Raw genomic sequence first — 26,841 nt, 5'->3', positions numbered from 1 at the left:
TGTGTGTCCAACAAGTGCTGCTCAAGGGCTGAGTCACTCCAGTCATCCTGCACACTGGCCAGCTGTCCTGCAGGCCGCCGGACAGACGGCAGGCAGCTACAGCAACTCCTGCTCCCTTTCACATCTCCTAGCTTCACTAACACTCCATGCTGCATGAATGAAACATCATTTAAGATGCTCATGACACGTCTTCATGATGATAGTGGAAGCTGAGCGTTTCATGTTGCTCAGCAACGAGCACATGCACATAAGCCATGTTTTGTACTTTAATGGTAAATACCACAGGTAACTAATGGTAAATGGTCAGCGCTTAGATAGAACCTTTATAATCTTATCTAGGTTCTACAAAGCACTTTATCATGGGACTTTCTGTAACAGTTTAACTAAATAACTGCAAATTCCAGTAAAACCTCTGCAGGGCTGTGTGGTGTATACAACCAAGCAAACATTTACACTTCCCATATTCTTCAATTCATTGACACTGGCACTGAGTAGTTCCCCCAGTCCACTGGAGCAGATGCTCTCCTGTTAGTTTTCAGCAATGGAGACACCTGACGTTTAGATGAGCGCGAGCCACCAAGCGTCAAACACAGAAGTTGTCAGAGGGGATTTCTAGCAATATCAGTAAAAGCTGAACTTTTCAAATGGAAGCATTTCTGTAGACAGCAGGTCTTGCTGGTCCGTCATGTGTTGTTTTAGATCCCTGGTCTCTGTTGGGACCACCCGTGTTGGAAGTGCACGGACACCTCCCGTAGGAGGCCTTGCAAAAACAGCATGTGTTGCGTAACAGCAAAAATAGCTTCAGAAACTCTGTGGGTGTCCTCGTGACGGGCCAGAGGTCGCAGGTGTCGCTCTAACTTTAACCACCAAAACGGTTGCTCAAGAAACCCAGGAGACAGTTTGGCTTCCGTTTGGTTTCAGTCTTCCATTTGGCCATTTTGGTGTCAGATTTCAAATATGAGAGCCAGATGAAGTGCAATAAAATGAATGATGCTCCAAGTCTACTCTGAAAGGTTCCAAGATAGTGCTCTTATCTCCAGTTCCGGTGGCCCTGACCGTTGCTGTGGCTGCATGAGGACATGTCCTCCGCACAGCCCCAGCATGTTTAGTCTCCACACGTGACGTGAAGAACATCTTCAACAAGATAAAATGTTTAGTCCAATAATACAATAATTTGATATTGTTAGATTTAATTCATTAATGGATTTTATTTCTAAAATGTATAATCATCCTGAAGAAGACAGAAGGCTTTGTTCTATCTTTACTTTTAACTCCTCAGCCTTTGCTACTGTAGATTCACAGCATTGGACATGCTCAGCAGGGGGGTGTTGCTTTAAACGCTACGGAGTGCGTGGAGTGTACAGCATGCGTGGAACGTACGGTGTGGGTGGAGTGTACGGCGTGCGTGGAGCGTACGGCGTGGGTGGAATGTACGGCGTGGGTGGAGCGTACGGCGTGCGTGGAGCGTACGGCATGAGTGGAGCGTACGGCGTGCCTGGAGCGTACGGCGTGCCTGAAGCGTACGGCATGAGTGGAGCGTACGGCGTGCCTGGAGCGTACGGCGTGCGTGGAGCGTTTGGCGTGCGTGGAGCGTACGCCGTGCCTGGAGCGTACGCCGTGCCTGGAGCGTACGCCGTGCCTGAAGCGTACGGCATGAGTGGAGCGTACGGCGTGCCTGGAGCGTACGGCATGAGTGGAGCGTACGGCGTGCCTGGAGCGTACGGCGTGCCTGGAGCGTACGGCGTGCGTGGAGCGTTTGGCGTGCGTGGAGCGTACGGCGTGCGTGGAGCGTACGGCGTGCCTGGAGCGTACGGCATGAGTGGAGCGTACGGCGTGCCTGGAGCGTACGGCGTGCCTGGAGCGTACGGCGTGCCTGGAGCGTACGGCGTGCCTGAAGCGTACGGCATGAGTGGAGCGTACGGCGTGCCTGGAGCGTACGGCGTGCGTGGAGCGTACGGCGTGCCTGGAGCGTACGGCGTGCGTGGAGCGTTTGGCGTGCGTGGAGCGTACGGCGTGCGTGGAGCGTACGGCGTGCCTGGAGCGTACGGCATGAGTGGAGCGTACGGCGTGCCTGGAGCGTACGGCGTGCCTGGAGCGTACGGCGTGCCTGGAGCGTACGGCGTGCCTGAAGCGTACGGCATGAGTGGAGCGTACGGCGTGCCTGGAGCGTACGGCGTGCGTGGAGCGTACGGCGTGCCTGGAGCGTACGGCGTGCGTGGAGCGTTTGGCGTGCGTGGAGCGTACGGCGTGCGTGGAGCGTTTGGCGTGCGTGGAGCGTACGGCGTGCGCGGAGATTACGGCGTGCGTGGAGCGTTTGGCGTGCGTGGAGCGTACGGCGTGCCTGGAGCGTACGCCGTGCGTGGAGCGTACGGCGTGCCTGGAGCGTACGGCATGAGTGGAGCGTACGGTGTGCCTGGAGCGTACGGCGTGCGTGGAGCGTTTGGCGTGCATGGAGCGTACGCCGTGCCTGAAGCGTACGGCATGAGTGGAGCATACGGCGTGCCTGGAGCGTACGGCATGAGTGGAGCATACGGCGTGCCTGGAGCGTACGGCGTGCCTGGAGCGTACGCCGTGCGTGGAGCGTACGGCGTGCCTGGAGCGTACGGCGTGCCTGGAGCGTACGCCGTGCGTGGAGCGTACGGCATGAGTGGAGCGTACGGCGTGCCTGGAGCGTACGGCGTGCGTGGAGCGTTTGGCGTGCATGGAGCGTACGCCGTGCCTGAAGCGTACGGCATGAGTGGAGCATACGGCGTGCCTGGAGCGTACGGCATGAGTGGAGCATACGGCGTGCCTGGAGCGTACGGCGTGCCTGGAGCGTACGGCGTGCCTGGAGCGTACGCCGTGCGTGGAGCGTACGGCGTGCCTGGAGCGTACGGCGTGCCTGGAGCGTACGCCGTGCGTGGAGCGTACGGCGTGCCTGGAGCGTACGGCGTGCGTGGAGCGTTTGGCGTGCGTGGAGCGTACGGCGTGCGCGGAGATTACGGCGTGCGTGGAGCGTTTGGCGTGCGTGGAGCGTACGGCGTGCCTGGAGCGTACGGCGTGCGTGGAGCGTACGGCGTGCCTGGAGCGTACGGCATGAGTGGAGCGTACGGCGTGCCTGGAGCGTACGGCGTGCGTGGAGCGTTTGGCGTGCATGGAGCGTACGCCGTGCCTGAAGCGTACGGCATGAGTGGAGCATACGGCGTGCCTGGAGCGTACGGCATGAGTGGAGCATACGGCGTGCCTGGAGCGTACGGCGTGCCTGGAGCGTACGCCGTGCGTGGAGCGTACGGCGTGCCTGGAGCGTACGGCGTGCCTGGAGCGTACGGCGTGCCTGGAGCGTACGCCGCGCGTGGAGCGTACGGCGTGCCTGGAGCGTACGGCGTGCCTGGAGCGTACGGCGTGCCTGGAGCGTACGGCGTGCCTGGAGCGTACGGCATGAGTGGAGCGTACGCCGTGCGTGGAGCATACGTGTGCGTGGAGGAACGTAGGTGCCAAACACGGCTTCCCAAAGTTGAAGTGATGAGTTAAAGAGCAAAGATCCATTAGGATTTCAACATCTATGATGATAAACTAGCGGTAGCTAACCACCCGGACATTGTGGTCATCAGTAACCTCCAGAAGAACGCAGTAGTGGTATATGGAGGGACAAACACCAAGAAGGCACAAAAAGCTTGAGAAGGGGTCTGGAAAGTGAAGGCAACAGTAAATCCAGGGCAATAAGAGCACTCTGGGCCAGTGTCCCGGACTGGAAGACTGCTCCAGCAGATTCGAGCGACAACATTTGCTCCAGATGAGGAAGTCCTAACAAGAGCTAAGGTACTCAAGTCTCCTAGCGCCAGGGGCCCAGGTAAAGCAGCCAAGTTTAAAGGGCTGTGTTTAGGGCTGGGTATCGATTCAAATGTCAAGAATCGATTCGGTTCCGATTCGATTTGATTCCAATATCGATTTGGGTTAGTGTTATTAAAAATGTATTTTGAGCTGTTGCATGAATCATATGACTGTGTAGTTGCGCAACATATTAATACTAGTATTATATATCATATATATATATATAATATACAGCAAACAGAGGCCGTATGAAATCAGTTTGAATTTTTCCCACATTTTTTCCATTTTTGGTCTATTTCGGTTTTAAATTTTGAGAATTTGGTTTTTAGCATTTATGCAAATGTCACCCCAAGACAGTATATAAAGTAATGAAATATAGACAATGTATGCAATTATAACTGAAAACCCTAATGTTTTTACACAGTTTAAACATATTTAAAGGCAAAAACATGGCACCAGTTATTCTGGTGTCCTTTTTTGGGCATAAACAAAAAAAATACCAAAAGTTGTAATGATGAAAAAAAAATTGATCTTTAGACATACAAATCGATTTTTAGGAATTACTGTAATATGAGAATCGATTTAGAATCGGAAAGTCGATTTTTTTCAACACAGGCCTAGCTCTGATCAGTCACGTGTCTCTTCTCAAGTCAAGGGTTCCACATGTCAGGGAGTAATTACCAAAGAACCCGAATCATATGTCGTGCTTGGTCATGCATTTGGTTTTAGTTCATGAGTAAAGACGTAGTTTAACATGTACAGTAAGTGCTGCTCGTCAGGTGTTGCGTAATTCTTTTGCCCCTGACATGTAAAACCTCAGAACTGAAAGAAGGGGTATCGATCTATCTTAGAGAAATGATCTAGCAGAGTGTTACTTGACCAAAATTTACAAAAATAAAATTACACCAGACCCCTTCCTCCAACTGCATCACCCCTCCATCACAGAATGAAGAATCACACATGGAAATATGACAAATGACCTTGCATGGGGATTCATGGGAAACAGGTCAGGACTGCGACTTCTCGCTGCTGTTGGGACAGAAGCTTCTTCCAGATGAAGAGGAATTCACTGTGGTTGATGACGCGTCTAAAAGACACAACAGGCGTTGGTGATGAAACCAGGGGACTGTCACCCGATAGAGCCGATGCCCCAGGGAGGCTGGATCTCACTGAAGAACAAGCTGGGAACGGAGACGGAGGCCTGCAGCAATTAAACAGAACTGCTCTTTCACACGCAGTTAGGACGTCACGACTTTAATCGGTGATTGTTGTAGAGCGAGTCATGAAGGAGGAGCAGGAAAGATCAGTGATTTCCAGCAGATGATTGACAGCCAGGTCCCCAGCTTCTATGCTACTACTGCAGCTATGAAAGATGAAAGACCTGTCTGAGAGCTGATCCAGTGGGGTCATAAGCTTATAGAACAGCAGGAAAACCAGATGCCAGATGTTGGGGGGAGCTTGGCTGCGTAAAATAACCGGTTCATCTTTTGGACGTCTCTGAAGAAAATCTGCTTTATTGTGTTGACAGTGAAAGCAGCTCATGATGCCGTGTATGTCTGATGCACATACTGTGCTTGTGTCAGACTGACCAGTGTTGTCAGGTCTGCCTGATGGACTCTGGCCTCTTTCTTTCACTTCTTTATTTAAAAGCAAATAGACCGTTTTTGTTGTCAGGTCTGATCTGTAGCTTACATGAGCTTGTGTCCGTTGCTTGTCTATAACAACTCATCTCTAAGGGAGCGTCCAGCCACCCTGCGGAGGAAACTCATCTTTAAGGGAGCGTCCAGCCACCCTGCAGAGGAAACTCATCTCTAAGGGAGGAAACTCATCTCTAAGGGAGCGTCCAGCCACCCTGCGGAGGAAACTCATCTCTAAGGGACCGTCCAGCCACCCTGAGGAGGAAACTCATCTCTAAGGGAGGAAACTCATCTCTAAGGGAGCGTCCAGCCACCCTGCGGAGGAAACTCATCCCTAAGGGAGCGTCCAGCCACCCTGCGGAGGAAACTCATCTCTAAGGGAGCGTCCAGCCACCCTGCGGAGGAAACTCATCTCGGCCGCTTGTATCCGCGATCTTGTCCTTTCGGTCACTACCCAAAGTTCATGACCATAGGTGAGGGTAGGTGCGTAGATTGACCGGTAAATCGAGAGCTTCGCCTTTCGACTCAGCTCCCTCTTTACCACGACGGTCCGGTACATCGACCGCATGACTGCGGAAGCTGTACCGCTGGACCAAAAACACAACAAACTAATATATCTGGAGCCGCAAATTAGTTATAACTGGGGAAAGATTTTTTTTTTCATTATACACTTCGAGAAAAATGTCGAAATGTCGAGAAAAAAGTCAAAATGTCGAGAAAAAAGTTGAAATGTCGAAATTTTGAGATTAAAAAGGAAAGGAAAAAGGAAGAAAAAAAAAAGAAAAAGAGAAAAAAAGAGAAAAAAATTAGAAAAGAAGAAAAATAAGAAAAAAAGGAAAAAAAAGGTCAAACATTTTTGAAAAAGCTCCAGGAGCCACTACGGCGGCGCAAAAAAGCCTAGAGTCTAGAGCCGCGGGTTGCCGACCCGCGGCTCTAGACTGATTCGTCTCACGTAGACTTATCTAATATTATATTTCCTGAAACCTGATAATGCTGCTCTGTGTGTGTGTGTGTGTGTGTGTGTGTGTGTGTGTGTGTGTGTGTGTGTGTGTGTGTGTGTGTGTGTGTGTGTGTGTGTGTGTGTGTGTGTGTGTGTGTGTGTTATTCATGGATACATGACTGAAATCACGACACAGCTGTCAGTTCTACCTACCAGGGTACAAAGGTACCTTTTCTTTCTCTACCTGACTTCACGCGTTAAGGGAAGTGTGTCTTATGAGTCACTGGTTCAGCATCTCCCATAAGCCCTGCCCTTGTTTGCTAAAGCTCCCTAACACCTGACCCTGCGCTGACCCCGCCAGCACCTATTGTGTCCTTCTCCACGAGAGGCGTGCCAACTTAGTATCGCTCTTTCACCAAAACATACCAAAAACCGTCAGCTGGTGGTGGCTCTTGATAAAGCAAATACTGCCCCATGCAGCAACTACTTAGAACTTCTTTTACCATGGCTTTATTAAAGAAAAATAAAACAACACAACGTGGGCACTGCTTCAGCGGGATCTAAGAGGGGAAACTGCAGCCTGCTTCTGATGAAATGATTGTCAGTGGGAGTGCAGAGCTATGTAAAAGCTGGGATGTGGGCAATTTGCAGCATTCAGGTGTGTGTTAACACAATTCAGACAGAAAAGCATATAACAACTTGTCTGAGAAAAATCAGTCCTGGACTCAGCCTGGAAATAAGACAATTTCCAAACAATTTGGAGTTAAAGGTTCTACAGGGAGAACGATAACTGACAAGTGGAAAACATTCAAGATAGCTGGATGGGTAAACATCAAGATAGATGTCTGGGCTGCATCTCAGGGATCATTGTGCATATTAAATGTTAGTAGTCCACAACAGCATTAGAAGAAGAGTTGACTGATAAAAGCTTCTTCCGTTTGTATGATGCTCTATAGTTTCTATTTCTACGAGACCCAAACCTCTTCCTTAAGACAATTTTCCATATTCTGACCTCATAACGTAGAGTTCACAGACTCAACCAGTCTTCTACATGCACTCCACATGCTTGGCAAGAAAAACCCTGAGAAGTAATATCCCCCCAGCAGTCTAGCACATTGTGCCCGGTCACGAGGGAAACTAAGCTTTATTCTCTCCCACTCCTCTTTTTATGCAGGTCAGGTGAAGGTGATGTTTTTCCATTTTGTCTGGGAGTGAGATGGGCTTGGCAGACAAACATGGAAGTACAGTGTGCAGGGTTGGGGCTCTTTGGCACACAACATGGAAAGCCCTGAATAAAAAATGTCCAACACAAACACTCCCAGAGGTTTATCTCACCAAAGAATACCAATTTCCATGATACGATTAGTGGCCAGATTAAAAAGATCAAATAAAAAAATCTTTTTTTTCTGTTGATTGAATTGAACTTTCTTAGTCTGGTCACACTTTTAAGCAATAAATTGATGATTTTTGCATAAAGAAACAGGGACGTGATTGTTTGCTTTGATCCACAACACAGAACATGTCAAGCATTATAACCTCTGGTCATCTGTAAATGTAATGACACAAACAGATGTGTAAAATGACTGAGTACAAGCAAAGTTCCCCCATAAGAACATGAGCACCAATAAAGTTGCTTCCTGGGTGATATCAGCTTGTAAAAACGGTTTTACAGCTATCTTCTGAGCATGTGCTGAGGTTTATCATCCTGAGGGACTTTGTGGCAACATGTACAGCTAACATGTACAGCTAACATGTACAGCTAACATGTACAGCTAACATGTACAGCTAACATGTACAGCTAACATGTACAGCTAACATGTACTGCTAACATGTACAGCTAACATGTACAGCTAATATGTACAGCTAACATGTACAGCTAACATTTACAGCTAACATTTACAGCTAACATGTACAGCTAACATGTACAGCTAACATTTACAACTAACATGTACAGCTAACATTTACAGCTAACATGTACAGCTAACATGTACAGCTAACATGTACGGCTAACATGTACAGCTAACATTTACAGCTAACATGTACAGCTAACATGTACAGTAGGGCTGAACGATTAATTGCATTTGCGATAATATCGCGATGTGAAAAAACGAGATTTTCAAACCGCAAAGGCTGCGATTTGACCAGTCACGTGATCTGGTCACGTGATCTGGTCACGTTGCCGGCAGGGAAAAAAAGTCAACAGTGCCGCATGTCCGCCTGTAACCTACTGTTTCTACCATGGCCTCAGTGTTAGGGCTCGGCCAGACAGGGCTTTATAGATATATGGGCTTTATACATTTATTAAATATATGACCGCGGAGTCGGCGTGGCGAGGAGCCGGGCGCCGGCGGACAGTGGAGCCGCGCTGTGAAGCCTGAATTATGGTTCCGCGTTAAATCGACGCAGAGCTTACGCCGTAGGGTACGCGGTAGGCTACGGCGTAGGTGTACGCGGCGTCGCGCGCCGTACGTACTGCGTACCCTGCGTTGGTGTAACGCGGAACCATAAATCAGCTTTAAACCACACCTGCAGCCCGTCGGAGGAGAGCGGGGCTGCGAGTTCATTGCTGGTTGGTTTTGTTAACTCTGAGCTTTGTTGGTTTGTTTGTTAGTTTGCTGGTGGGTTTTTTTCCATGTGATTTTTGAGTTATTTGTGAAGAAGTTCTGAGTTTCCTGTGAGGAAGTTTTTTTGTTCCCTGTGGGAGTTTTTCTGTGTTTTTCTATTAAACTACGCCTCGTTTTGGCTAAAGTTTAACCCGGTTTGGTGTCGTGCGATTGGGTTAGAGGTAAAGCCAGTACTCGAGTTGTAAAAAAAAAAAAATCAGGGGGCATGGTGGATTTTATCATATGGGGACAGATAATTTGTGCTGATTACAAATAATATAATATATTACAAATAATAGCAGTGACCAAAACAGCTGCAGAAATACTGCAGGAATGACATAGCAGCAGTTAAATGCAGCCTTCTGTAAGCTTTAAATATCCACTGGGCTTACATCAAATACATCAAAACACAACAATAAAAAACACTTTTCTGAACTTATCAATATGACTCTGTCCTTCACAGGATAAGTAAAATGGATCACTGCAAAAACTCACAATCTTAACAAGAATATTTGTCTTATTTCTAGTTAAAATGTCTAATTTTAGTACAAAAAATCTCATTACACTTAAAACAAGACTCATCACTGGAAAAAACAACAATTTTCACCTGTTTCAAGTAGATTTTCACTTGAAATAAGTAGAAAAATCTGCCAGTGGAACAAGATTTTTTTACTTGTAATGAGAAGATAAAAAAAAGATTTTTCTACTTATTTCAAGTGAAAATTTACTTGAAACAGGTGAAAATTGTCAAATAAGTTATTTTTCTGGTAATGACTAAATGTTGAAATAGCAGTAAAACTACATTAATTGATGAAATGACATAAGAGATGGAAAGGGGGGATGGCAGTTTTACAGGGGGGATGATTTGGACCGTTTTTATTTCAGGGGGGATGCCATCCCCCCTCATCCCCCCTCAACTTCAGTACTGGGTAAAGCCACAGATTTGTTTTCTTTATTGTTGTTATCTGTGCTTTAAATAAATCTGACATTGTTTATTATAAAACAGACCAATTTATTGCTTGTGTAGTTGAAAAATACATGAGAACAGGACCTTGAAAAAATAATCGCATATTAAATCGCAATCGCAATATTGAGGAAAAAAATCGCAATTAGATTATTTTCAAAAATCGTTCAGCCCTAATGTACAGCTAACATGTACCCTGCTGTAATTCAATTCAATTCAATTTTATTTATATAGCGTCTAATACAACAAATGTTGTCTCTAGACGCTTTCCAGAGACCCAGAACATGAACCCCGAGCAATTATTACATAAACAATGGCAGGTAAAAACTCCCCTAGTGGGAGAAAAACCTACAGTGGCAATGATTTCTTAGAACTACAGATGGAAAACAACATATTACCTATTTTATGCACCCGTTCTCATTTATAGTGAGATACAGACTTATGTAAAGCTATCCTCTTAAACAGACTGCAGCTAAACACATCATGGGTGAAAGTGTCCTTAATTTCATTAATAAGTGCATCCTGCAAGGTTGTGCAATTAAATGTACAAAAGGAGCTGAGCTGGAGAAAGTCTTAAAACTTGTCATGAGGTCAAAGAGCAAAAACCAGAATAAAGCGATGATAGGTTTTATATTCTGAGATTAAATACTAATTTCTTAATTATTTCACAACCGAGCCATATAAGCAAATGAAAAGGACAGCGTGAGAGGCCAAACAGCCGGCAGCTGGCCCTGTCTGTCTGCTGCCGCCATCTAGTGGTGACAGGACCCTACAGCAAATACAAACAAGACTAAAAGCTAGGAAAACATGCAATGTGTATAGTTTTAGCATTTAACTCGTTATTTGGTTCATCAGTTGTATCTCTAGAACATAGTGCAAATGAAATACAGCGTTCAGTAATTTACTGATAATGGGGTAAGTTACACAGTTCTGGCTCCTTTAAAACAATGCTCACGGATTGAGAGCAGAGGCCTGCTGTCACTACGGTTCAAATGCTGTTTTGATTTTAGTACAGCTCCATTAAAATAAATAAAGCTCCATTCCGACTGTAAACAGTGGATAAATGACCCACCGTGTCATCAGTGGTTTTATGGTCAAAGTTGGTCTGTTGTTTATTCGTTCTCCTTGAAGACGAAACGAGGGCTTAGACCTCTCAATTTTCCTCCATCTGAACCGTCATGGTTGGAGGGGGTTAACTGAAGTGCATAACACCGTAAATACATAACATTTATAACAACAATGGATCTATTCATGGAGGCTCGTGAATGTTTTGGAATATGGTGGAAAATATATATGTGTGTGATACTCACAAAAGTGTTTTTGTAGTAATTATTATTATTGTTATTATTATTGTTTTATCTCTGCTGAAGTCACTTTTTGGTTTATTGCTATCTTAGGTTTTTGTATCTTTTTATTTTATTATTTTATCCTGCTAAAATGAGAACAAGAAGGAAACACACAAGGACTTGTAGTACCAGAAATGGACACAGGGTGGCAGCACCAGCCCCGGCCCGCGCCGCTGGGACTCTTCACAGCGACGAGGACGGGAAGCTCATAATCCGTTGGACTGGAGGATGAGCAGAGGTGGTCCGGTGTCACTGATTTATTTGTGTGTTTTCAGGTTGGTTATTTATGTTTTGCTGTGACTTCAGATGTTTTTAAGTTAATATGAAAACCCCGGACGTAAAGTGGAAAAGTTACAAGTTCAGTTACTTACTTACTAACCCTAAGTACAGTGAATCCAAGCGTACGTGACAACTGAGTATGTGAAGATGGCGGCCGCCGCCGTATGGAGCCAAATCAGGGCCAAAAGTTTTGCTAATTTGAAAATAAAATTTGAACCTGAAAATTCTTTTTAACAGTTTCAGTTTTATTTTTTTCATTATCAGATCTTTTTTTCAGTTTCAAATCTTTTTATTTCAGTTTCAAATCTTTTTTTCAGTTTCAAATCTTTTTTTTTCAGTTTCACATCTTTTTTTTTCAGTTTCACTTCTTTTTTTTCAGTTTCAAATTTTTTTTTCAGGTTCAGACTTTTGGCCCCGATCTGGCGTGGGGGGCGTGGCATCAACTGAGAGGGGCGTGGCATCGTGAGTGACAGCAGAACAGAGAAGGCGGGGGACGTTCCTCAGTCATGTTGCCTTCAGGAAACGTAGGTTGCAGAAGTTATCAGTAGAAGTTTGAATCAACACTGTATATACACCATATTCACGTGATTGGCAGTGGAAAAAACTGATATTAGTGACACATTTCTGTTTGAAAGGCTGTTTTAGACCGTACTTGGCACCAATCGCAGTATAAAAGCAATAAACTATGCCAGACTGTACAGTTCAACAGCCACACTTTAAAGTTTGACATTTTAGTATCGTTTGCGATGTCGTCCGTTCCGCCAGGACAAGCCGCGGGCCCCAGCACTCAGGTAAGAAATGTTACTTTTTCAATAGATGCTCTGGGGAAATATCTTAAAAGTTATAATGATGTGTAGCGTGTGTAATTACGTATGGGAAAAGACGTCTTTAGGTGGGGAAAGCTGGAGATTAAGCATAGGGCTAGCATTAACTAGCTTTATCCTATTAGCTAGTGGTTCTGAGTTTTACACTCCTTACAGCACAGAGGTGTCCCTGAATGTTTTAGATCTTTCCCTCTTCCAACACACCTGATTCAAATGAATGGGTCATTATCGGGTTTCTGCAGAGCTTGATGATGAGATCATTGGAATCAGGTGTGTTGGAAGAGGGAGACATCTAAAACATGCAGGACACCGACCCTCCATGGATTCAGTTTGATACCACTGCCTTACATTATACAACTCAGGTATTTGTCTCTAATGTGTATTGTCTCTGTTATTAATGTCTGTGTTTGCCAGAATGTCGACTATAACTCGACAGTGGCTGCTGCTGCACAGAGCCTTATAAATGTGCTCACACAGAAGTTGTTAATTGTTAGTGTTAGCTTTTCACAGAGTTAGTTTACATTGTATAATCTCTGCAGTCCTCTTTTTTTGTATTCTGATAAGTTTGGCTATGGTAGATGCCTTCAAGGTTTAGCTCACTTTACATGTGTCTTAAGTGATAACTTGCATGCTGTTTGTTTGTTACAGGCCTATGCGTGTGTGTAACTTAAATCATTTAATCAAGCCAGTACAGTAATGTAAAGTGGTGTCTGTTTTATTCTAGGAGCCACTGAAAAGGGACTTTCTTCAGAGACTACTGACTAAAATTTCCCAGGTCACGCAAAGACTGCCCTTAGATGTAAACTATTTACAATTTGTAGTCAACCAAGAGATGCTTCTTTTTAGGTTGTCGTTGGGCCAGGTTGGGATGCCACAGGATGTAGTCAATGCTTTGACTGAGTTTACAACGCTTGTCAATACAGAGGACAACTCTAATCTGACCGCTAGTCAGGTGCAGTATTGCAAGGACAAATGGGACGGCCAAAATGTGTTGTGTCTCCTCAGCAACTACAAAGCCTGATAGAAATGTCTCTACCAGTGTCATGCATTGCAAAACATCTGGGTGTATCTGAGAGGACAGTGAAACGGCGCATGCACGATAATGGCCTTTCCATAATACAGTTCTACAGTAACTTAACTGATGAACAACTGGACAATTTGGTGAGGTCAGTGAAGGCCAGGACACCACATGTAGGATATCGAATGATGATCAAATTTCATTTGACGGGTACTATATACCCCCCTTTGACCATAATGTAGTCAGCAATTGCAGAGTGGTGCTATCTGTATTTCTGCTGGTTGACTCTAGGGGAAGCAGAGCTGTGGAACCAGATGTATGTTTGTTGTATGACTCTTGAAAAAAAAAAAATACTTTTAATTTTAGCTGATATTTAACTTTAACAGCTCTTATGTGAGCTAAGTTAAATAAATCTATGAAAAGTCTGTTTGATAAGAACTATGTGAAAAATGAAAGCAATACGGGTGGGAAATGAATGATATCAAGTAACAAATAACTGTGTGCATGGCAATAACTGTATGGCATTCATCTGTGCAGCTGATCTGCTGTTAACAAGGCATATGATTTATAGTCACAGAGCAGCCTACCGGGACAAACTGACACAAGTGTGTGTCTGTGTGTGTGTGTGTGTGTGTGTGTCTCTCTAGAGTAAGAGGTGACCAAGGAGTGGAAAATGTTGGCATAGCACGATGCATGTTCACTATTAGAGGCTGTGGAAGGGGAAGTTTCCTGTCAGGAAAGAGTGTGCACAATCAAAGGTGTGTATATATATTTTTTTTTTTAAATAATATTCAGTAGAATTAATCATGTCAGATGTTGCCTTCCACAGTCATACTTTATCAAATATACTGTACAAATTTGAGGGTAATTTGTTTTTAACAGAATAGAGCATTTGTGGCGAGATGTGTGGATGGCTGTTTCAAACGTGCACTACGAGGTTCTTCACAGCCTTGAGGATGAAGGTGTTCTAGATCCTTCTGATAGCATCCACTTGTTTTGTGCCCAGCATGTATTTCTTCCACGTCTGCAGAGGGATCTTGATGTCTTCCGGGTGGGTTGGAACAGAGCAAAATATGTCCCCACAACAACTGTGGACATTGGGACTCCTCGAGAATCCTGTTGATGCTCCAGACCTGGCAGAGGTACCAATTAAAAGTATTTTTTAAGCAAACATGGTAGTGATGCACCGATTGTTCGGTAACCGAAATTGTTCGGTAACCGAAATTGTTCGGCCGAAAATGGCAAAAAAACACTTTCGGTGTTCGGTGGAATAAGTGGGGAAAAAAAACCGAACAATTAATAACGGCGTTGTAATATAAATAGACCGGCCGCTCCGTAACTGTGGCGCACCACATAAATAGTTGGCCAACCAAAAACTAGCCACATAACGCTCCCGTAATGATTGCGCACCACATAAATAGTTGGCCTACCAAAAACTAGCTACATAACGCTCCCGTAATGATTGCGCACCACATAAATAGTTGGCCAACTAAAAAACTAGCCACATAACGCTCCCGTAATGATTGCGCACCACATAAATAGTTGGCCTACCAAAAACTAGCTACATAACGCTCCCGTAATGATTGCGCACCACATAAATAGTTGGCCAACTAAAAAACTAGCCACATAACGCTCCCGTAATGATTGCGCACCACATAAATAGTTGGCCAACCAAAAACTAGCCACATAACGCTCCCGTTATGATTGCGCACCACATAAATAGTTGGCCAACCAAAAACTAGCCACATAAGAATTTTACCTAACATTCACCAGCAGGTGGAACCAAAACAACATAAATCAATCTATTACAGGTGCGTTTAGATGAGGAAATCAAACGGCAAAGAGCGTGGAGTGAAGTGGTGCAAACATGTCAGCAGTGTGGAAGTATTTTAGAGTGGCAAAGAATAAAACAAGAATGACTGTTTGCAATGAATGTTCTGCTCAAATATCTAGAGGGGGCACATCTGCAAAGTCTTTCAGCACTACAAGTTTGATTTATCTTTTGAAATCATAAAAAATGTATTTTGCTAATTTATTTATCTTAAGTTATTGTTATTTGCTGGTATAATGTCTGCTGGAATATTTAAGAAATGCTGGGAAATTAAAAAAATGTTCAGTTTTTTATGTTCAACAAATGTTTTCTACCTTGTAATTTTGTAAAAGATTTTTTTCTTTTAAAAGCATGCCTAAATCACATTTATTTGATTTATGCAATGGTGAAAAAATTGGCAAAATAAATGAAAAACTGCGAAGAACCATGTTCGGTATTGTTCGGTATTCGGCCAAGTGTTTATTATTAGTTTCGGTTTCGGCCACAAATTTTCATTTCGGTGCATCACTAAAACATGGTGCACTGTTATACTTTTGTCCAGTTTTCCTATATCATATAATTACAATGCTCACACCATTTCATTTGAAAGATTTTAGACAAGCGTTGTGCTTAAAACTGCTTTACAACACTGTAAAGGAAGCCCTCAAAACTTGTATCATGAAGAAACCTGGAAGTACAACTGTATTTTTACACTAGTAATTAAAATTTGGGGAATGATAATTCAATATTAATTTTTTTAGTATCATCACTTTGTCATTTACAAAAACAGAGGTTTCAAAGTGGTCTCCAATCACCAGCATCAAGTAAATGAAAAATAACGGAGCTAATTTTATTCAAATACAAATAGCAGAGAACTTTAAAAAAAATGCTTTCTAATATCAAGTTGATGATTAAAATGCAATATATGCACTGTTTATAATTACATGAAACATGCATTATGTATAAAGTTAGACCTCTGAATAACCTCTTGATAGGTGAACTGTTCAAAAGCTGAATGAGGCTTCTATTTCTTTGACCACATTGTAAAAGCAAAAGAACTGATGACTATGTTGATACTTTCATCAGCATAGTATCAGTTCTGTTCACATGTTGATCTACTTAATATCTACTAGTCCTTTTTAGTTTTACTGTATGTCCCCTGTTTTCTATGACACATTTTTTTTTTTTTCATTTTGAAATCTGTTTTTAAATGTAGGAAATTGAGGATGCAGATCTTCATTTCAACACTGCCAGTGAGCCAGATGCGACCAGTTCTGGAGTGATTCTTCCACCTGTTGCAAGTCCCCTATGTGAGCAGGATATGGCAGGCCTTAGTACCACTATTGATGTTACGAGGACCTCTGACTCATACGCTCCACACATTTATTTAGCTGTATTGAACTATGCACTAAATTGTGTATCCTAGATGCAAAAGTTACATGCATTTCAAGGGTTTAATAAATTTAAAATCAAAAAGTTCACAATGAATGTGTTTTTAAATGTGTATTTATTGTGACTGACAACAGTGAAGCCACATGGTGAAACTGTTTCTCAAGAGTTCTGGGTAGCAAAATGTTGCTGAGACAAGGATTCAAGGACAGTAATCAATCTTATGAAATGTTTCAAGATAAGCTTCCAAACTTCAAACACTGTATTACTTTTTAGAACTGGTCAACAGTATTGCCATTAAACATAACACATTTCTCTCTCCAAATATGGCAAGATCTTGGAACGCAGTATTACTAAGAATGTTTTTCTTAACCAGAACATAGAGTAGTACAACAGTAGCTGTTCCGCCCTGCGGTGAACTAGTAACGTTCCTAGTCTGACTGTTTTCTGAGACAGACGCGTGCAGCTCCGGCGACGTTAACGGTTACCATGGTAACGGGGCTGGAAAACGCAGCATGAACACAGTTACAAGTTGTCTCTCAAACGGAGCTTGGTAAATCTTTGTCTGTAAGTAATGACATGTTATATTGTTAAGTTTACTATGATTTGTAGTGTACACTCTTACTTACAGTTCAAATTTGGTTGTTATTTCTTAACGTAGTTTGTCACTTTTATCGTGGCAGCGCAGTGTTTTTATTTGTCCACCAGAGGACGCCAGTTAGTCCGTCACAGCGATTTAGCTGCTTTATTTATCTGTTTAATAGTAATAGTTTAATAGTTAAGTAATAGCGTTAGAAAAAGTGACATTAATGTTATTGCTGCTTATGTTTGTTGCCATCTTACTATGTAAATATGTTTGTGTGAAAAGCATCCAGATATAACAGACATTATTTGTAGTAATGTTTATCTTTATTTGTATGCAGTCTTACAAAAATAATAACTGATTGAACTGGAGAGAAATACAAGAAATAAAACTGAGGACCAAAAGAGAAGAAATCCTCAAACAAAATAATTTCTTCAGCCTCTCCTTTTCTTCAGAACGTTAGCCATCTGTCTAGTTGAAGAAGCTGAAACGTACTGCGAGGACAGAATAGTAGCAGTGGGTGCTAAACATGTAGGTTCTAGTTTCACTTTAAAAACCAGAGGCAGCTAACATTGGTTGCTATACATTGCTAAATTCTTGGCCTAGATGAAAAGCCTCCGTGATAACCTTTTTGAATTGGTCATAGGACCTCATATGTCTCACAGTAGCACAATAGTCTTGGCACATGCCGACACAACAGGGTAACAGACACTGTGATGGCCAAAGTCTGCACTGCAGTCATGGTTAAATTTGATTAGTACGGAGAAATCCTTCTTTTCTGAGGGAAGAAGTGGGATGTGACCTTGGCCTGTGATCCACTGCAGAAACCTTGCAGGTGTGATGGGATGTGGACCATCTTTGTCTGTCATATGCTCCTGATCTTCATCTATGAAGCAAATAGATTAAAAAAAAAAAGTGTTATGTGACAGTATGCAGTTCTTGAATTTAAAGAAGGGGGTCAGAGAGAGGTACTCTCAGCCACAAAGCAGCTCCTGGTCCTAAAAATAATTCAAATGTGTGAATTCATGAGGTTTGGAGATAATTGACTATCTCAGCCAAGCACAATGGTTTTTAAATTGCATGATGTGTTTTATTATTAGCAATACGCCTTTCTACGTAGACTGGAGACAGATTTGTCTTTGTTAAAATTTTAATTAAGAACTAGAGGTTTATTTTTTTTGAGGTACTTACATTTGACAGCTTTAGTTACTTTGCAAATATAATAAATCAGCTAATTATATTTGTATAGGTTGAGCTTCCCAGTATATAAAGTAATTAAAATTAGCTCCACCTTTCCCAGCTGCAACACTAAAGTGATGAACACATTAATGCATCAATAATTATCGTCCAATAACATGATATGAGCCATTCTGCACAATGACTACTTTTACTTTTGCTACTTTAAGTATATTTTGATGCTAATAATTTTGTACTTTGACTTAAAATTTTGAGTGCAGGACTTTTTACTTGTAACAAAGCATTTTTACACTGTGGTATTGCTACTTTTACTTTAGTCCAGTGGTTCTCAACTCCGGTCCTCGGGACCCCCTGCCCTGCATGTCTTAGATGTTTCCCTGCATCAACACACCTGATTCTAATTAAGAGTCATCACCAGCTTGTCATCAAAGTCTGGACAGTTCTGTTGTTGACACAGCTCCTTGTATCACGGTGTGCTGAAGCAGGGAAACATCTAAAACATGCAGGGCAGGGGGTCCCGAGGACCGGAGTTGAGAACCACTGCTTTAGTCAAAGATCTGAATATGTCTTCCATCACGTTCTAAATGTATGCTTATTGTGATTATGGCCTTGCTCAGCCCAAAAAAGCTGAGAGATGCTGGACTATCATTTTAAAAGACACAGTATCCTGGCAAATAATACCTTACAATTACAATCATCAAGATTTTTTCAAGGAGAATAAAAGTTTAACCTGTTCAATACCAGTATAACTACAGGTGGTAGCTGGTTATTTTTAAAGACTACAAGCAGTCATAAACTTAAATCTTTCGTCACGAAAACACTCAAATATGTCAGCATTTATGAAATGCAGGAAATCAAAAACTGTTTTTACCTTCAACTTCATAAAGAAAGTCCTGAACAAAGTTCATCATCTCTAGCTCAACCTGATGCCTGCTCGTCCCTTTGTCACTTAGTTGAGGAAGAATGGATGCCATGACAAACTCTGCATTGACCTGATGAGATAAAATCAAGATGTAAATTATGTCACCGTTTATTTATGAAAGTTCATAGCAAGTAAGTGTGTCTTGTTCATAATAATAAAGGGTCACTCTTGTTTTGCTCACTTTTACATCTTCCCCGGGAACAAACAAGGGCTGGCAGATATCTGGGTACTGCCTGATCAGTGAGAGAAGGTCATACAGCCGGCCTTCCCTTAGTTGTTCCAACATAGGCTGCAACCTCAGCACTGCGTGGAGTATGATGGCACTACAATAGTGGAAAAGAGAAAAATTCCTACAAAACCTTACTCATGCATTATATTTTCCTATACAAACAGAAATATGTGTTCTAGCATACCCAATAATGGACTCCTTGTTTTGAACGGAGATGGCTCCAGTATATCCGCAATTGAAGATTTCATCAGATAGGCCTCCAATTGAATGCTCAGTCGACAACTTAACCTGACAATTGGGAAAAAAAAAAAAAAAACAGGAAGAACATCTTTGCCATATTCCATGTAAACATATAACAATATCATTTGACAAGGAATGCTTTTTTTCATTAACTCAGCATTTCCATCATATAGGGTCATACCTGCTCAATTAATTCTCGCAACTGGACATCTGCCACTGCATCAATGTTTTTTTTTGTTTTTTTTTCTATTTTTTTTTTACCTTGTCTGCACACATATTATTGATTGATACCATGACGGTAGAAACCAAAAGTGTATATATGTGCATTATTACTATATGTAATATATACATATATATACGCACACATATGCGTACACATACATAAATATACACATACAAACCCAGCTTTTTTTTTTTTTTTTTTTTGGGGGGGGGGGGGAGGGGGTGGGGGGGGGGGGGGTGACGACATCCACTACCAATCCAGGAAGCAGGAGCACACGGAGACACACGTCAAGCACTGGAAATCTGCAACAAAAAACCACAAACAAAACACGAAACCGGCACGGAGCCAACCAAAACAATAACAGCAATCGACCTAAATCTTGAGATCTGATCGCAGTCTGAGCTAAGCTATCGCTACCGCTACCTAAACCCAAAAACTAGAGAGCCAGCATGCAGGTGAACAAGCCAGTGTGTATGTCTATGTGTGTGTGTGTGTATGTATATGATCATGCATGTGTGTGTGTGTGTGTGTGTGTGTGTGTGTGTGTGTGTATGCATGTGACTAAATGACTATATGTGTGTGTGTGTGTGTGTGTGTGTGTGTGTGTGTGTGTGTGTGTGTGTGTGTGTGTGTGTGTGTGTGTAATAAACCAAACACTGCATCAATGTTAATAACTGTCGGGTTTATCTGCCCAGTGCAGAGGTAACTAAGTCCATGGGCTGAAAAAGGCAGGAGCCGGGCCACCTTGAGCCAAACTAACAGCCAGAATCTGTCCAACAGTCCTATTTACACAAATTGAGCATTAATGTATTACATATGTTAGAAAACATTTACCAAAAAGGAATAATTTGTCCTTACTTGCATAAAAATAAACCCACCTGTAGAGGCCACTGTAGAAGTCAGTCAGAGAGTATCGTGGACTCTTCTGATGCTGTGGTCCCTCAAAGAAACCACCCTCAATTCCTGCCACCATTTCTATACACAAAATAGTTTTGCACATACACAAAACAATAATATGTATATTTTTGTTTTGTTTTGTCTAACCATATTTCTATGTAGCCATCCAGATAGTTTTAGTTGGGGTTGTCTAATTTGGTTGTCTTAGACTGCCACTACTCTAAATGAATGGGGTTATATTACTTTTTTTTTAAGAAGGCCTACATTATAGAAAAAGTACAACGATTAACAGCATAACACACAACTCAAGACAGAGATCCTTCGATAAGTGGATATATTAATGATAAAAGTGTACATTTTCTTCATAAATCTTGGGTTGGCTGCCCTTTTAACCAAAGTACAGGACATCATTCAAAAAACTGTTTATATGGACTCTGTTTTTCACCCACTTTATATTTATAAGGCGCTTAAGAGTCAACATGAGAATGTAAATACCGTATTGTCCCGAATATAAGACAACCCCGATTATAAGACGACCCCCTCTTTTTCAAGACTCAAGTTTGAAGAAAGACTTTTTGAACACCAAATTCAATTTTTCAATTATTCAGAAAATAATTACAGTACATCTGAAACAAATGATTATAACAATATATTCGAGAGAAAATGCATGTTACTTTGACTATTTGAAATCATTATCTTGAAGTTTGCATCATAACTTCTCCTCAGCTGCCGGTTTACCTGCCCAACTTCCACCCTCTTTTCTCCAGATTGTCGCTACGTTTCTCCACTTTCTGTTATCTCTTCTCTTATTTTATTCTCTTTTCTTTCTTATACTATTTTTTTATTTTTCTTCTTCGTGACAGGGGTTGGCTTGGGCCTGGGGAGTTAAATTCAGCATTCGCTTTAAAGATATCTGGCGCCATCTAGCGGTGTAAATGGGTATAACGTCTAGACCCCGAATGTAAGACGACACCCACTTTTTCAGTCTTATTTCAATGCAAAAAACACCGTCTTATATTCAGGCCAATACGGTATATATTTGTTTTTGTTTTACCTGTGAGAAATTCTTTTGGGAGAGCACCTGTGTCCACTCCTGCCTCCCCAAAGAAGGTCACTTTCAGAGTAGAAGTGGGTGATTTTTTCTTTTGACGTTGCCACTGCAGAAGGCCTCTCTCCAAAATGTTCCTTCTTGAGATTTGGATTGTGAACTCTTTCTCAACATCAATTCTTTGACAAATGGTATCCAATACATCATCAACACTGCCAAACAAAAGTCAAAATGAACGGATGAAAACTACTAATGTTGACTCCAAAAGCTCTGTAGAGATCCTTGTAGAATGAAAGAGTACTTACCTTTTGAGCTGCTCCTCCACATTGTCCTGGATCATGGCAGATGTCTCAGGCATCTCAAGATCTTCCTTTCTAAAAAGTACAGCGGAGACATGTTTTGGTACTAATATAAAAAAATAAGTACTATAAATAACATATACATTTAAAATGAACATAAACCATCTCAAATACCTTTCTCCACATGCGCTAGCATGGAACTCCAAGAACTGAGGTGTGAAGTTCATGAAGCAGATAGGACACGGAACCTTCTGATGGAGATAAAACAGTTTGAATATTAACAACTGTCCCATAAAAAAATGTAGGCATTTCACAGTGCATACAATAACATTAAGTACTGTACCTCTTCAACAGGTGTCTCTGTGTCACAGTGCACAGGAGGAGCTGTCACAGACACTATCTGGACCTCATGTTGACATGTCTAAAATATTACAAATGACCCACACATATTCTGCAATAACTCAATGAACAACAATCAAAATCTAAAATAAATTGTACTAGCACAATGCAACATCACATATATGTCATAGCCGCATTTACGTCAATATCCCCTGCTGCCGACTCCATGCACTCCTGGACATGAAGGGCCAAAATCTGCAAAGGAAAATTAACTTTGCAAGTTTGGCATTGTGCCTTTGGCATACTTTGAAACTCGATGGAATCTGGAGGTAACGGAGTCGGGTCAAATGTGTGTTGTAAAGGCACAATATACAGGGTGCTTTTCCCTGTCCCCGTAACACTGCGAATCAGGGTCCCAGTGTATCCGTCTGAATCAGGAGGAATCGTCGTCAGTCTCCTTTTACCCTGACCACCTGTAAATGCAACATTGTTTAGACAATTTCAGTTGTGTTTGTTTGGGCAAGTTATTTGAAAAGCAGTGCATTACAATGGATGTTATATTACAAGTTTTCTCCACCTGTAGCCTTGTACAGTAGCCATCCTCCTGTCACCTCCTGCATCTTGGGATACTCATGTTTTAGGAGTGTGAAGAACTAAGGAAACAGTAACATAGGTGATGGTGGACTAGGTGATGTCTACATGTTTAAAGAAAAGACTAATACAAAGATAAAGTGGGATGCTTCAAATATAAACACTTAGGTGCAATTTGTAACTAATGTGTTTTCCTTTATGCAATACCTCTTCATGGCTCACATCCTTGGACAAGTTCAGATAGCGTTTTCCAAGTCCGGCCTGAGCAAGTTCAAATTCTTCAGGGGAGGTTGGGGTCATCTCTGAATTGATATTCAAAAGGTACACATAGAAGCTAAAAGGCCTCCAGGCTTTTCTAGATCCTGTGCCACATGTGTTCAGACCCTGATTCTTTCTTTTTCCAATTTGGCTTTTCTTCGTAAAAAACCCAGGGAAAGATCTGCATAATTAAAAAAAAAAATCCTATATTTGTTTAAAACATGATATTAAATATACATATTAAACATAAACAGTCAAATTACATTTAAATGAACATGAAAATAAAACTCCATAAAATATATAACCTGGCCATCTCCTGTTCAACAGAAGACGATCCCTGCTCCTGCTTCCTTTCTGGCACTTGCTGTCCCTGAGTCCTGTTCTGTGTGAGCACATTTATAAGGCTCTGTGCAGCTGCAGCCACTGTCCAGTTATGGTCGACATTCTGGCAAACAAACACAGATATTAATAACAAAGACAATACACATTAGAGACAAATACCCGAGCTGTACACTGTAAGGAGTGTAAAACTCATAACCACTAGCGATTAACATAAGGCTAGTTAATGCTAGCTGTAACTGTCTGTGAGACAGAGTTCGTTGTTTAGAATTCATTTTATAACATTTTACATGATATAAAAAACACAAATATATCCAAGTTCATAAAGTGTTTAAATTGATTAATAAGAGAGTTTAGGATATATTATTTTGAAAGGGTGTGGTCGCTTCCCCTGGTCTGTCGTGAGGGTCAACTGAGGGATTGGGGGTCAATAGAAAAACGCGGGACCACAGACAATGGAGGCAGGAAGGCGCGACACGGGATGAGAATAATTACACTGCGCTCAAGAGGCGCAAACGTTTTCACGCTGTTCTATGATTTTGCGGAGGAAAAGGAGAATAAAAGAACGTAAATCAAGACATCAGTTTGAATCGTGGCCTTTGTTGAACCGGTGTAGCTACACTAGCCCTATGTTTAATCTCCAGCTTTCAGAATCAGAAAAGGCTTTATTGCCAAGTCAGACATAAGTCAGACGAGAGAACTTGTTCACACCCATGGCATCATTAATACGGATGCTATACATATATATATATATATATATATATATATATATATATATATATATATATATATTATAACTTACATCATTCTAATTTTTAAGATATTTCCCCAGAGCATCTATTGAAAAAGTAACATTTCTTACCTGAGTGCTGGGGCCCGCGGCTTGTCCTGGCGGAACGGACGACATCGCAAACGATACTGAAATAGTATCGTAGTATGTGGAAGCAGAGATCTTTTAGAAATTGTATATACACTGTATACTGTATTTAAACTGTATAAAATGTATAACCCATGGATCTATTAATAAAATCGGTATAACCTGTATAGCTGAGGTGTAAGTTCTTCTTCTTCTTCTCTGTTTTATTGACGGATCACAAACAACTTTAAAGTTCATACCGCCACCTACTGTACAAGAGTGTGTAAAATCATTTCATTTAGCCTGTTTTAAATTCTATTTATCAGCCTAGTGTCTTTAAGAAATGAATGAGTGCCTTTCTGGTGATTCCAACCCCCTCTCCCTCTGTTCCCAGTATCTCCCTTTAATTCCACTCTGGTTCTGCCTCTCTCACTTTTTCCTGTAGCCTTTCTCTTTCTATTTCATCTGTTGCAATACATTAGAATATGTTCACTGTTTTCTTTTACTCCACAGTTCTCACACTTATCACCATCCCTTTTTCCCATAACATACAAAGTGCTATTTAATCCTGTGTGGTCCAGTCTGAGTCTTGGTATGACTATTTCATCCCTTATGTTCCTTTCTGTATAATCCTTTGTTATGATAGACTTCTGTATTTTGTGATATCCCTGTCCTTTCTGATCTTCCTCCCACCTTTTCTGCCATTTCCATTCCTTTCTTCTTTATTACTGCTTTACCTTCTCCTTTTCCTAGTACAACTGGTATTGTTATTTCCCTTTGCAGTGCCATTTTTGCTAGTTTATCAGCTCCTCGTTCCCTGTTACTCCCTCATGTGCTGGTACCAACAGAACTGTATGTCTATGCCACATCTCTGTATTCTTAATAAACTATGATAAATATCTATGAGTAAGTCTTCTCTGCACGTTTTTGTTGATTGTATACTTTCCAATACAGCTATTGAATCTGTGCAACCACCACCTTATCAGGACTAACGTCTTCCACCCACTGTAAACCAATATAGACTGCCACCATTTCTGCTGTGTATACTGATAACTGATTAAATAATCTTTTGGAGATATTTACATCAAACTCAGGGATAGATACACCTATTCCCGCATGATCCTTTAGATTTTTTGACCCATCTGTGCATATTTTCAGGTAATTGTAATAACTATTTCTCAAGTATACACTCGCTTTGACTCCTACTTCATTCATTCTCTATTCTTTTTTCTGTTCCAGTATGTTCATGTCTATCTTTGCTTCTGGGAAGAGCCAAGGGGGTATATTACTCATCAGTGTGTACTTATTGAACTCTAATGTCTCCATTCCATATTCCATATTCTCAGTCTTTCATCCCTTGACCACCCAAACCCATGTCTCTGGAATTTAGAGTATTCCCAACAGTCCTTTATTGTCATTGTTGCAAGGTTTTCTTCCCCACTCCCTTTTAATCTTACCCAGTATGTAAGTGTCAGTAGAAGTCCACTGGTAGGCTATCTCTCCTGCTTCTACTAATATTGCGTTAGTGGGGGTTGACCTAATAGCTCCTATGCATATTCTCAATGCTCTATACCGCAGTCTGTCTACTTTTTGTAATGATGTCTTTGCTGCTGCTCCATATACTATACAACCATAGTCTATTGTTGACCTCATAATTGCCTGTATATGTCAATTAATGATTTTTTATCTGCCCCCCAGTCACAGCCTGCCACAGCCCGTAGTAGATTTATAACCTTTTTGCACTTAGTTTCCAAATGTTCAATGTGTGCTTTCCATGTATATTTGTGATCTAGCCATAGACCCAGGTATTTAAACTCATTCACCCTCTCCATCGGCTGACCATATAGTGTTAGCTTCTCAATGTCAATCTTGCACTTATTTGTAAAAATCATGTAACATGACTTGCTTGTTGACACATTTTTTCCCCTTATCCATATGGCCCATCATCTGCGTACAGCGCTGATTTGATGCATCCATCTAAATTTGTAAAGATGTCATTGATCATTACATTGAACAATACAGGAAGTATGTGGAAGTGGGAAATGTCAAACTTTAAAGTGTGGCTGTTGAACTGTACAGTCTGGCATAGTTTATTGCTTTTATACTGCGATTGGTGCCAAGTACGGTCTAAAACAGCCTTTCAAACAGAAATGTGTCACTAATATCAGTTTTTTCCACTGCCAATCACGTGAATATGGTG

At 41.9% G+C, this 26,841-nt stretch overlaps 2 protein-coding genes across 2 annotated transcripts; one reads left to right on the top strand and one right to left on the bottom strand.

Moving 5' to 3' along the window:
- Positions 1-1,365: 1,365 nt before the first annotated feature.
- On the top strand, positions 1,366-3,510 carry LOC133424186 (collagen alpha-1(I) chain-like). Its single transcript, XM_061714635.1, has one exon. The coding sequence runs from the start codon at positions 1,366-1,368 to the stop codon at positions 3,508-3,510; it is 2,145 nt and encodes a 714-aa protein (XP_061570619.1).
- A 1,307-nt stretch (positions 3,511-4,817) lies between these two features.
- Positions 4,818-24,692, bottom strand: LOC133424185 (uncharacterized). Its single transcript, XM_061714634.1, has 13 exons — positions 24,648-24,692; positions 23,752-23,891; positions 23,396-23,627; positions 23,175-23,250; positions 22,799-23,070; positions 22,602-22,679; positions 22,433-22,509; positions 22,265-22,333; positions 20,775-20,796; positions 19,736-19,839; positions 19,504-19,645; positions 19,272-19,392; positions 4,818-4,897 (listed from the first exon to the last, which is right to left on the bottom strand). Exons 1-13 carry the CDS (start codon positions 24,690-24,692, stop codon positions 4,818-4,820), a joined length of 1,458 nt encoding a protein of 485 aa, XP_061570618.1.
- Between the last annotated feature and the right edge of the window lie 2,149 nt (positions 24,693-26,841).

Source organism: Cololabis saira, chromosome 23, assembly GCF_033807715.1.
Source record: "Cololabis saira isolate AMF1-May2022 chromosome 23, fColSai1.1, whole genome shotgun sequence".
NCBI classification, from domain to species: Eukaryota; Metazoa; Chordata; class Actinopteri; order Beloniformes; family Belonidae; genus Cololabis; species Cololabis saira.
Note: the sequence above shows the minus strand (reverse complement) of the source record. Positions and strands in the feature narration are given on the sequence as shown.

Coding starts and splice junctions, on each gene's coding strand:
- LOC133424185 (XM_061714634.1), bottom strand. CDS start 24,692: ATGTCGTCCGTTCCGCCAGGACAAGCCGCGGGCCCCAGCACTCAG. Junction 23,892..24,647: donor CCGCGGGCCCCAGCACTCAG/GTAAGAAATGTT, acceptor TTTGTTTGCCAG/AATGTCGACCATAACTGGAC. Junction 23,071..23,174: donor GCTACTGTACAAGGCTACAG/GTGGAGAAAACT, acceptor TTGCATTTACAG/GTGGTCAGGGTAAAAGGAGA.
- LOC133424186 (XM_061714635.1), top strand. CDS start 1,366: ATGCGTGGAACGTACGGTGTGGGTGGAGTGTACGGCGTGCGTGGAGCG.